At 44.4% G+C, this 12,500-nt stretch overlaps 1 protein-coding gene across 1 annotated transcript in view; it reads left to right on the top strand.

The window, feature by feature from the left end:
- The first annotated feature begins 10,280 nt into the window (after positions 1-10,280).
- The window catches only part of LOC137626756 (uncharacterized), a 3,600-nt gene continuing 1,380 nt past the window's right edge, over positions 10,281-12,500 (top strand). Inside the window, exons 1-3 of the mRNA XM_068357758.1 lie at positions 10,281-10,386; positions 10,884-11,367; positions 11,727-12,228. Coding sequence (XP_068213859.1) covers positions 10,281-10,386; positions 10,884-11,367; positions 11,727-12,228 — 1,092 coding nt within the window. The remainder of the gene's footprint in view (positions 10,387-10,883; positions 11,368-11,726; positions 12,229-12,500) is intronic.

The raw sequence follows: 12,500 nt of genomic DNA, 5'->3' as shown, positions 1-12,500 counted from the left end.
GCTAAGAGAAAGCATAAACCAATGCAAAAAACGCTTGCATGAAGGAACAATCTATTAGAATTATCCCAGAAAAATACACTCACTCTTAGAATTATGAGAAAACCTTTATTTATGGACATAGAGCGAAATGAAATAGCATCGAATACATGAGACAAATGTTCAAATTGATGACTATTATAAATGTACTCAGTCTTTTTTTGTGTTGCAGATATCCTGAATTACTGAAGCTATGGCAGGAAATCAACTTAGTTTCGAAGAAAGAAAGGGGCCCCATTGAATACCCTGCGCGTTCCCCAGACCTAACACCCATGGACTTTTTTTTATGAGGATACTTAAAAGACAACGTTTATGCCAACAAACCAAGGACAATTGATGCATTGAAATTGGAAATTGAAAGACAATGTCGTGATATTCCTAATGACATGTTTCGCGACGTTTGCGAATCCCTTGGTGCGCGTTATCAGCGTTGTCTGGACAATAATGGTCATCAATTTGAACATTCGCAAACATGATTCTTCAAACACATTTGTCTCATGTATTCGATGCTATTTCATTTTTCTCTATGTCCATAAATAAAGGTTTTCTCATAATTCTAAGAGTGAGTACATTTTTTTGAGACACCCTGTATACATAGTACGTAATGCTCAATTATTATCAATAAATTGACACAGGTGAAGGAGACGCAAGGTTCACAAGAACTAGTTTATGTACAAACAATAAATAAAACAGGTTAACAACATATATATATATATATATATATATATATATATAAGAGGAGGATAACCAAAAAATAAGCATAAGCATGATAGTAAACAGAAACTTGTTTATCTGAAAGAAAAACATTAGCGCCACTTTTAAAATACCAAGGTATCAGAATTGTAAAAGTCTGTATTACTAATCAGTCACATTAGCGTTGGAAACGCTCGGCACACATGTCTGCACTTATGCTAGGTTCACCTTTGAAAGTGGAACAGTCAACGTGGGCAACCCCGTGCCCTCACACTTAGTTTGTAGAACAGTTTGTAACTACGCACTCACCCCGGAATTAATCGTCCCAATTAAATCCACTGTTCCTCGCAGAGTTAAACAGCAGGGTTAACGACACAACCCACTGCTACCACAGACCCCTTTAGTTGCTCCACTTGCTTCGCATAGTGACGAAAGAACACTCTGGAAGACTTCCAGCCAGTGTATGAACGAAGATGTTCAAAATCCATACAATTAAAGAAATTTAAGTATGAGGCAACATTCCTCGGATCGTGACCTGCGGGTGTACTGTCAGGATCCGCTCTGCGAATAAAATATGTGATTTTCGCCCTAAGTTGTTTCAGTGATAAATTTGAGCCTGATGTTTCTCCCCTGAATAGTTGACCACTCCTGAAGTCTGAAGTTCTACGAAGATAGACCTTTAGGCATTCTGCTGGACATAGAGATGCATCTTTTTTCAGAGGGCAGATTCTCCAGGGACCCCACCTGTTGGTGGGTAACTCGTTCTTGGCGAGAAACGTAGGATCAGGAAACAGGTTCAGCTCTCCCCCATCCAAGTACTGAACGCGACCTTTCTCTCGAGAGAGGGCTACAATCTCACTAACCCTGGCCCCGGATGCGAGTGCAAATAGGAAAATAACTTTTTGGGTCAAATCCTTTACGCACACTCCTCATTGTTCAACAGTGAAGCGAAATGAAGAACTTTATCTAAAGACCATGAAATGGGTTTTGGAGGTGCTGAAGGTCTGAGCCTAGCACAGGCTTTCGGAACTTTATTAAAGATCTCGTTACCTAGGTCGACCTGGAAGGCATATAGAATGGGTCTTGTCAAGGCAGACTTACACGCTGAAATCGTGTTAGCCGCCAACCCTTGACCATGGAGGTGGATGAAGAAAGATAAGCAGAAGTCTGTCGAGATCTCCTGCGGACTCTTCGCCTTGACAAAGGCCACCCATTTTCTCCAAGATGACTCATATTGCCTTCTAGTAGATTTGCACTTATATTCCTCTAGGAAGTCTTTGCTGGCTTATGAAATCCCGAAACGCTTTCTCACCGCTAGGGAGAGAAAATCATGAGCTGCAGGGTCCGGGTTTTCTGTAATGAAGTGCAGACAGTCGACTTCTGGACTCGCTGGGTCAGAACTGGATCTAGTAACGGTAGAAACTTCAGCCTTAGTTCCAATGCCAGAGGGAACCACACGCTGTTCGGCCACTTGTGAGCCACTATTGCCACTCCTCCCTTGAAGGATCTCAGTTTGTTGAGGACCCTCAACAGAAAGTTGTGAGGAGGGAACAGGTAAATCCTGGACCATCTGTTCTAGTCGAGGGACATCGCGTCCACTGCTTCCGCCAAGGGGTCCTCGTACAGGGACACGTAAAGGGGTAACTTCTTGTTGTCTTTCGTCGCAGAGAGGTCTATCTGCAAATCTGGGACTTGACTCAAGATGAAGGAGGATGATCCTGCGTCTAGGGACTATTCCGACTCTATCGGTGTGAACCTGGATAGAGCGTCCGCTGTCACATTGCGGATTCCTTGAAGGTGAACTGCTGAGAGGTACCACTTCTTCTTTTCCGCCAGTCGAAAGATGGCCAACATCACCTGGTTGAGAGGTGGTGACCTCGATCCTTGTTGATTCAAGCATATCACAATATCCTCGCTGTCCAGCACCAACTTTATGTGGGTCGAGCGACCCAGGGAGACTTTCTTCAAGGTAAGGAGTACTGCCATAGCCTCCAGAAAGTTTATGTGAAATGTCTTGAATAGATTGGACCAAGTCCCTTGGGCCTTCTTCCGATAAGAATGACCTCACAACCCCTTCTTCAAGGCGTCTGTGTGAATAGTCAACGAGGGGGGAGATGGCTGAAGAAGTACCGACTTCTTTAGTTGCCTGGCTTGGGACCAAGGCCTGAGAAGAGTACGTAGACGAAGCGGAACTGGTTTTCCCAGATCTCTTCGCGCGTTTGATGCATAATTTCTCCAAACTCCGGTTGCATCCTTTAGCTGTGCTCTTAGCACCGAGTCTGTTACTGAAGCAAACTGGAGAGAACCCAGCACTCTCTCCTGTTCGCGTCTTCATATCCTTTGGGAATCCAGAAGTCTCTTGACAGAGCCCGCTATCTCCTTCCTCTTCTTCGCCAGGATGTAGAATCTGTGTGACACTAGGTCCCAGTGGATTCCCAACCACTGGAACTTTTGAGATGGAGAAAGTCGAGACTTTTTTCTGTTGATCTTGAAGCCTACATACTCTAGAAACTGGATCACCTGCAGAGAAGCTTGCAAGCATTCGTCTTGGATGCTGCCCACACCAGCCTGTCGTCCAGGTAGGCTACCACCTGGATTCCCTTTAGGCGTAATTGTTTGAGAGCTATGCTCGCAAACTTCGTGAAGATCCTTAGGGCTATGTTTAGCCCGAATGGCATGGCTTTGAAGGCGTAGAGTCTTCGATGTAGCTTGAACCCTAGGTAGGGGGAGAGACGGCGATTTATTGGAACGTGCCAATAGGCGTCTGACAAATCTATGAACACGGTAGATGCCCTCTTGGGCAGTAAGGTCCTTATGTGTTGCATTGTTAGCATCTTGAACTTGCAGTTCACTATGAACTTGTTGAGTGGCGACAAGTCCAGAAAGACTCTGAGTTTTTTTGAGTCCTTCTTGGGAACACAAAACAGCCTCCCTTGGAATTTGATGGACTTTACCCTTCCGATCACTTTTTTCTCCAACAGTTCTTGAATGTACTCCTCCGGAACGGGGGTGGAGTGTTGGAAAAATCGAGGGCACGGGGGTGGAGTGCTGTACCAGCTCCAACCCAGTCCATTCTTGAGTAGGATGTGGGCCCAGGGATCGGGGGTCCACCGATCCCAAAAATTCTTAAGTCTCCCTCCTACTGGTATCACATCACTTTGACTGCTGTCCTGAGGTCTTGCCTCCCTGACCGCAACCACCCCTGAATCCCCTCCCCCTTTAGGGGCGCCTAGACGAGCCTCTGGCTGCTCCTCTAGGCTTTGCTCGAAAGGTAGTTGACTGCCCTTCGAACGTTGGGTTAAATGCCGGGAACTGCGTCGACACGGCTTGGGGTACCCACTGGAATGTGATCGGGGTTTGTGCCACCATCTGGGGCGCTGAAGGCATAGGCAATTGCTGTTGCTGTTGCTGTCTGAATGGTTTGGCTGGCCGAGAGGGTAGACTAGTCTTCTTAGTCTTCCTCTTTGGTTGGGGACCCTCATCCGGGGAAGACTTCCTCTTGAGAGATAGGCTCCACTTCTGGAGAAGGTTTCTATTCTCCGGAGCGGCCATATCTACAACCTCCTTGACCGATTCGCTAGGGAAAAGGTCTTTGCCCCAAATGTTGGAGGAGATTAGTTTCCTTGGCTCGTGCCTCACCGCAGCCGAGGCGAACACGAACTCCCTACAAGCTCTCCTCGCCTTGACAAAGCTGTAAAGGTCTTTTGTCACTGTGGCCAGATGAATCTTAGTCACTACATAAACATCTCATGAACCTTGGGGTCACTTGCCATTGTCTCAAGAGTGGTTTGAAGAGACATTGAGGTAGCCAGTCTTTCTTTTGTCTCGAGCTCCCTTCGCAAAAGAAAGTCAGACAGCTTGGGGAGGTTCTCACCGAACTGACGTCCGGCAATGTCAGCCTCCAACTTCCCGACTGAAAAGGTAAGATGGACGTCCTTCCAGTCCTTGTGGTCCATGGGTAGGGCCAGAGACAAAGGTTTACACTCCTCCAAGGAGGGGCATGGCTTGCCAGCCTCGACTGCTTTTAGCACAGCCACAAACCCTTTCTGCATAAAGGGGAAGGCTCTAGCAGGAGAGGACACAAAGGAAGGGTGCTTCTTACTCAAAGCAGGAACCTTTGAGTTTGTGAAGCCCCTCTCTTTCATCGAGCACGATAGCAAAGCTTGACCCTTAGCATGGTCCATAACTATGACCTCTTTCGGCTCTGTCTCCTCCTTTGAAGCTGGTTCCTTCCTCAGACGGACATAACAGTCCGGATACGACCCCTTGCTGGGCCAGAATTCCACCTCCTCAAGGGGAACTGAGCCCAACTTTTCCGACATGACGATCTTTCCAGTCGTCATCGGCATGTGCTCAGCATACCTCCAAGGGTTAGCATCAGAGCACAAGGGAAGGTCTTTCACGCTGAGCCTCTTTTGGGGCCCACGTGATGCTGCAAGTCTCCGCATCTCCAGCTCCATTGCAGCCGCCTTCTCATTATTCTCCCTCTGCATATGTTGGATAATTCCAACGATGGAGGAAAGGGTCTTTCCCAGCTCTTCTGGAAGAGCGGACGATGTTGAGGGAATAGGTTCAGAGGCCTAAACCGGAGTAGCCGACACCTCGTCGGCCTCTTCCTCTCCAATGTCTGGATGCTGATCTTCATCCTGGTCTTCTGCCAGAAGGTCATCTTCCAGACGCTTGGACACCTCTGACATCCTGTCCTCCAACTGGATGTCCTGCAGGGCGACCGCGACTTCAGCATCCGCAGGAATCTGAACTACCGGTATCTCCACTTGAGGCTGGGGAATCACTGCCTCAGCTGACGCTCTGGGGAAAAGGTAAGCCCTCATCTTTTCACTTGGAAGATAAGGCCCAGAGGTGTTCTTCTGGAAACCCCTTACCCAGGCACGAAGCTTCTCCCTTGCTGCATCCCTTGACTTCACCATCCTAGGGGAGTCAAAAGCCTCAGCAATCAGGTTTGTGCACACGGTACATACCTGCGGGTCCCAATACCGGAGATCACCTCTGAAGACAGCGCATGCTGCGTGCCTCCTACACAAATCATGTCCGCAGAGGTTCTTGCTGCGGACGTTGCAGAAGACGCTTCCACAATTCGGATGGGCCTCCTGTAAAGAGAAGAAATTTCCATGAGTATCAAGTGAACTACGTATCACTGGATATACATAGCTTCATAATTAAACAGAAAGGAAAGACAGACACTTGTGTTTCCCGCACAGTCAATTGCTGCAACCTTCCAGATAATGAAATCGTATGGTTAATCTATCTTAGAGCAACCAATGAAAAATTTCCAGAGGAAATAGGTGTAGCTCACACCTAAAGGATGATTTTAAAATACCGGATAGTAGACAAGAAAGACCTCACTTTCTTTATCTGTAAGGCAACACCAAAGGGCCGTGCAAGATAACACAGAAGTGTTAGAAAACACAGTGTTGTAACAATACTATACTATAGTTTTCTCCCTTCAGTATATACTATACTGAAGAATACTGGATACAGTATAGAAGGTAATGTGCCGGCCGGTACACATCTTAACTAGATCTAAAGTATACTACTTAAGAGCTATAAGGCAGCAGAACGCTGGTTCAAATGCATGTGCCGGCTGGCAACTACACAAGGTAGCACCCGGCTACCGGCCACCACTCGTAGCGACCGGCAGACAATGGCGTGATAATAGGCGGCCGGCAAAGTTATACAACCGATGCCAGCCGGCAGTAAAAGAACCAGAGAACTCCGACTTCCCGGCTGACGGCCACTTAGGCCAACAGTCGGCTAGGGTACAACACTAGAAGACCAGAATGGATGCCGGGATAAGAGACTGTACTAGCCCATAGCCCGGCAACCCGAAAGAGTGCACATAAGGAAGGGGAGAATATAATTTCAGGCTTCCTGACCAATGCCATCTGGTTCTACAGACAAACATGGATGAGGGGCCAAGAGAGGTCCAGAGAGCACTCAAAGCAGAAGACCTTTGCTGGCCGGCACACTCTGCCGGCCGGCAAGGGACTAAGTCAACTCCACATCCTAACCTATGCTAGGTACAGATGTAGAATGACGGACAGTAATGTAATGGCTAGGCCATGACAGAGGAAAGAGGGGGAAAGGACGAAGAGGGTCCTACCAACCTTGCTTTAGTAATGAATCACCCGTAGCCAAGAAAACTCATCTTAGCCTAAGGGAGATCCGAGGAGGGAGGCCAGCAATACTTGCCAACCCCCGCAGGACCAAAGCAAGGAAGGTGTTGCTATTCCCAGAAAAAGGTTCCTATCCTCGACACCGAGAACAGCAACACTGGACTAGTCTGCTAGATCACAACAAGAAGGAAACATCTCGTACAGAAATCTTCGAAAGTGACCTAAGTAGGCTAAGCCTCCTATGTCGTGTGTCAGTCTAGCAAGGGAGTCTCAACCACAAGCCAGACATAACAGACTCAGACTAAGAACTCTGATGTCCTGCCCCCTCTCTGAAACCAGACTTACTAGAAACAGGAAGGATCAGCAACACCCTAAAATAGTTGTATCGAAAGTTAATTCAGATAAACCACTAGGGTTAAGCCCAAGGCTTAAACAGAGGGAAAGGGATTGCACACCTTCTCCGAGGAGAAGAGAGCAACCGGGGAGTGTGAGAAAGTATACTAAGGCCCCATAGGCAACTTAACCTAGGCGCCAAGAGAATCGATTACCTAAATCACCGAAACTCACTCATATACTATCTTGGAAGAAATCAATATAATCTTAAATGTATAAAACTGCCTAAAGATTCAATAAAACTTTAAAACACTCGGAGATCTGAATATCATGCAAGAAAGTACTAGGCCCAAACGACTAGGCTACACGGTCTAGCGTAGGCCAGAATCGGCGAATCCTTCGCCAAGACAAACAATACTAAAAGCATCATATAAAGAAATCCTATCTAACGCTAAACAGCTAAAATTATTAAAGCGAAACAGCCGGGAACGTCGCTCTGGCTAACTAAATAACTCATACCTAGTGAGCGACAGCGTCCAGGACGCCTCCGGTAGGCAACAGCCCTTGTAACAAGGATATTACTATTAATCACTTTGAAAATTACCAAGAGCCTATATTTATATATAAATGAAATAATACTCAACTTATCAGAAGCAGGAGAAGTTGGAGAAAGCATAATTAATTGGTTAAATCCAAGAATTGCGAGAAACACAGGGAAAAAACACCGAGGTGTTGAGCTACGCAAAAAGGAATACAGATAGCGTCGTGAGCAGCGCAATGCACGCTTACGAAACGGGAGAAGAGATATACCTTGAGAGCAGCTCTCCTTTTCTTTCTCGTTTTCGTTTTCTTGCCTATTGACCCGTTCGAAGTGTTATCTCTGTTCGGGGTGCAGATTGCCATGTGGCGTGTCAAGAATACGTCCTTTGATATTTCGCGATATCCCTGGTTCTTTTATTAGGGATATTCGCTCCAGGAGTTAGAATTCTTGGAACCTTAAGGTAAATTCTCTGGAAATATCGTCGTAGTTGTAATATACCCAAGGAAGCTACCTGATAGGAACTTCCATCAGGACGACATGGCTTGAACCCAAAAGTATATATATATATATATATATATATATATATATTGTAATGCCCTATCATATTTCTAATTTTCACCTTTATATTGAGCCTCCACAGCCACCATGTGTTGTTTGGTTATGTCTCCAGACTTATATTTTAGTCCTTGTTTTCCTAGCACCGCTAGTGAATTATTGTAAAATTACTTGTTATTTTTATTATTGATCCTTGGGAAAACTGACTTAACAGCTTTCCATGCTTCGGTAAGGGGAGAGCTCCTTAACCTTTGGTGGTGAATACTTGTTTCTTAATTTAAAGTATTGTGACATTGTGCTATTCTTTATAGTGAGAAGGAAGTAATATACTTTTGATTGTACTAATGGTTGTATTTATTCTACGGTAACCATTGGAGGCATATAATAATTGTTCGATCACGAGTGACAACTAAAAATAGAAAAAGGTTAACATCAAGGTAAAAAGGAAATTCATTACAGTGGGGGCCTGACAAGGATATGAAGTGAAATGAAGTGAAGTGAAGTGAAGTGGAATGAAGTAATTTAAGCGTGTTAGGATAGTGATCGAATTTGGGGAGTTTCTGTTATTGTACAATCAACAGTTACACCTCCACCATTGTTGAGCTCTCCCTTCTGCGATTAAGGTGCTGTATTGTATACGTCATCGCAAGTATAATTGATAGTTTGGAGGAAGTGCAGCGCAAGGAATCGGTACTTAGTTGCCGTTCTGTTGCCTTTACGTTACCGACTATTGCTTTTTTTGCGTTCCCTAACCACCCCAGACGTATTAGAATGCTTCTGGATTAATTTCCTTCATAGGGTACTCATCCCCTCTTGGCGATTGTTTGGAGGATGTGCAGTGCAAGGAATCGGTACTTAGTCGCCGTTCTGTTGCCTTGACATTGCTGACTGTCGATATTGCGTTCTTTAGTCACCCCAGACATATTGTAACACTTGGGTAACCATCACTTCCCATCATTCAGGGATTAATTTCCCTCAGGGATTACTGTCCCTCTTTTACAGAATACGAGAACCCAGGAACGCGTTTTCTTAGTGCTTTAAGTGAGTTTCGTGAAATTGATTTTGTATAACCTCAGTGTACGTTCCTTAGTGTATTTTATGTAGCAAAGTGATACTTTAGTGAAAGTGACGTTGTGCACCCTCCAGTGTGTGTTAGTGGTTCTTGTATATTTAAGTGGGTTTTTGTGAAAAAGGAAGTTAACTAGTGCATCGTGCGTTGTTAGTGATAGTTTCGAAAAAGTTAGTGACTTATGTTGTTTATGCTTTCGTTAAGGTAACGTTCAGTGGCAGTTCGGTGAAATCTCTGACAATTGGTGTATATTTCTTTAAAGTGATAATATATTCATACCCGTGACAGTAAGTGTTAGTGATTTATTCACATCGTGTTAGTGATTCAATGATTAATTGACATTGTGTTAGTGATTCAGTGATTTATTGACGTCGTGTTAGTGATTCAGTGATTTATTGACGTCGTGTTAGTGATTCGGTGATTTATTGAAGTGTTATTGTTTCGGTGATTTATTGACTTAGTGTTATTGATTCGGTGATTTATTGACTTTGTGTTATTGATTCGGTGATTTATTGCCCTAGTGTTATTGATTCGGTGATTTATTGCCCTAGTGTTATTGATTCGGTAATTTATTGCCCTAGTGTTATTGATTCGGTGATTTTTTGACCTAGTGCTTAGTGATTCGGTGATTTATTGCCCTAGTGCTTAGTGATTCAGTGAATAGACCATAAAGGGATAGAAATTCAACAATTCTGTGGTTTAGCCATTGGTGATTCAGTGTTTTAGCGATAGGGATTCGGTGACAGTGACTCGGAAAGTGCTCGTAGTGGACCAAAGGTGCTTTTTATGATCCACCATGTCTTTCAACGCAGAGAAGTGTTTTGAGGACCCTCGGGGGCACCTCTTATCGTTGAGAGATGCCAAGAAAAATTACTTGCGAAAGATTGCTGAACAAGCAGGGATTCCTGTATTGCCCTCCATGGTGAAAGCGGAACTGCTGGGTAGAGTTTTGGATTTCCTGGTAGCCAAAGCTTCCGTTTCATCAGAAAAAACTGCTCCCCCTCGGCCCCTTATGTTAGGGAGAGGTGAAGCTAAGGCTATAGTGGATCCAGAATTGGTAAAGCTCAAGTTGCAGCTTGAATTGGAGAGAGAGAAAAAGGCAGCTCGTCAAGCTGAATACGAGCAGAAAGAAAGAATGATAGCCTTGGAACGACGGGAAAGAGAAGAAAAGATACAAATGGAGAGACAGCTGACCATTATCAGGTTGAACGAGAAGGGCAAAGAGAGAAAGCTTGGCGAATGTTTTTTCCCTCACTAAGGCTCTTAAACTGCTACCACCGTTTGATGAAAAAAGAACCAGACGTGTTTTTTGGTACTTTTAAGGACACAGCCACAACCTTGCATTAGCCAAAAGAACAATATGTTCTACTCATTCGGAGTGCACTGAAAGGCAAGGCTGCTCATATAGCTTCGCAAATGTTACAGGAACGAGATTACTATGTCCTAGAGAAAGCTGATATTCTGTTAGGAAATGATTTAGCTGAAGGAACTGTCTTACCTAATCTCATTATTTCTCAACCAGGGTGTGTTATAGAAAATGAGCAGAACCAACAGGAAGTTCTACCTTTCCAAGCCACCACTTGTTCTGCTGCTACTAAAGCTGCAATTGGAGCTCCCACTGATGACGACACCTCAAACTCCTCACCGAGCTTACCAGACTTGGTTGGTCACTATCATGATGATTTTGTTAATCTTCAGAGATCAGATGATAGCCTTAAGGATTGCTTCAATAAGGTTGAAAATCCCTCGGATGAGAGCCATAAGTTACCCTTATTTTATCTAGAGAATAATATCCTCATGCGTCATTTCAGGTATCCTACACTGACTGACAAAGACTCGTGGCGCGACTGTCATCAACTGGTTGCACCTGGCAGCCTTCGATCTTCAATCATGAAATTAGCCCACTCTGCTGAGAGTCATCTGGGCATTACGAAGACATACAGGCGCCTCCTAGAAGATTTCTACTGGCCCAGAATGAATATGGACGTAAAGAGTTTCGTAGATAGGTGTCCTGTGTGCCAAGTTACCGGAAGATCTAATGAAAAGATACCACCAGCCCCTCTAGTGCCCATTGTGGTCCCTAGTACACCTTTTGATAAAATAATTATAGATTGTGTTGGGCCTTTGCCAAAAACTAGCCGGCGTAATGAAAATATATTAAGTGTTCTTTGCCCCACTACTAGGTTCCCTCTAGCATTTCCACTTAAAAATATCTCTGCTACAAACATTATCCAATAACTGATTAAAGTTTTTACATTGTTTGGTTTTCCTAGGGAATTTCAATGCGATAGAGGTACCAACTTTACCAATACTTTGTTCCAGAGTGCTCTCCATCAATTTAATATCTTTAATGTTCTCTCTTCAGCCTATCATCCTCAGTCCAATGGGGCCTAGGGAGAGTTCATCAGACTCTTAAGAATTTGCTACGACGCTATGGAATGGAAACGGAGAAGGAATGGGATGAAGACATAGACTTACTTCTGTACATACTTAGGAGCGTACCAAATGAGTCTACAGGAGTTTTTCCATTCGAGATGATGTTTGGACAAAGACCCAGGTTAAATCTCAGCATGATAAAAGAACAGATACTAAAAGGTTCTAGGAAAGAAAATCAGGTAGGCCTTCCCCAATACTTTAAATCCTTGGAGAAGTTGTTGCATATCCATGCCTTCGCTCGAAAGAACTTGCAGCATGCTCAAGAGCTTATGAAGGATAGATATGACAAGAAGGCAAAGGTAAGAGAGTTTAAGTGTGGAGATAAGGTACTGGTATATCGCTGCGTACCTGGCTCTCCCTTGAGAGAGAAATGCATGGGACCTTTAAGATTATCAGGCGGACCACAAAAACAAATTATGAATCTACCACAGGTATAGTTAATCATGTAATTCATGACTTTAAATCTGCCAAGCAGAGTTTGTCACTAACGCCTCTTAATCACAGGTCACAGAATGAGATGCATAATGAGGTGCAGACTCCTACCAAGGTTGGTACAGACGTGAGCCACGAGGATGACGAGACTGATTTCAGTGTGAAGTCGACTTTGTCTTGGAAGGACATGAACAATTCGGAAATTCTAAAGTCCCTTCCACGGTTCCTAGACTGTTCACCAAATCAAAAGAAAGACTTGAGTATACTCATT

This window comes from Palaemon carinicauda, chromosome 34 (assembly GCF_036898095.1).
Source record: "Palaemon carinicauda isolate YSFRI2023 chromosome 34, ASM3689809v2, whole genome shotgun sequence".
Taxonomy (NCBI): domain Eukaryota; kingdom Metazoa; phylum Arthropoda; class Malacostraca; order Decapoda; family Palaemonidae; genus Palaemon; species Palaemon carinicauda.
This window is presented reverse-complemented; position numbering and strand designations above follow the sequence as displayed.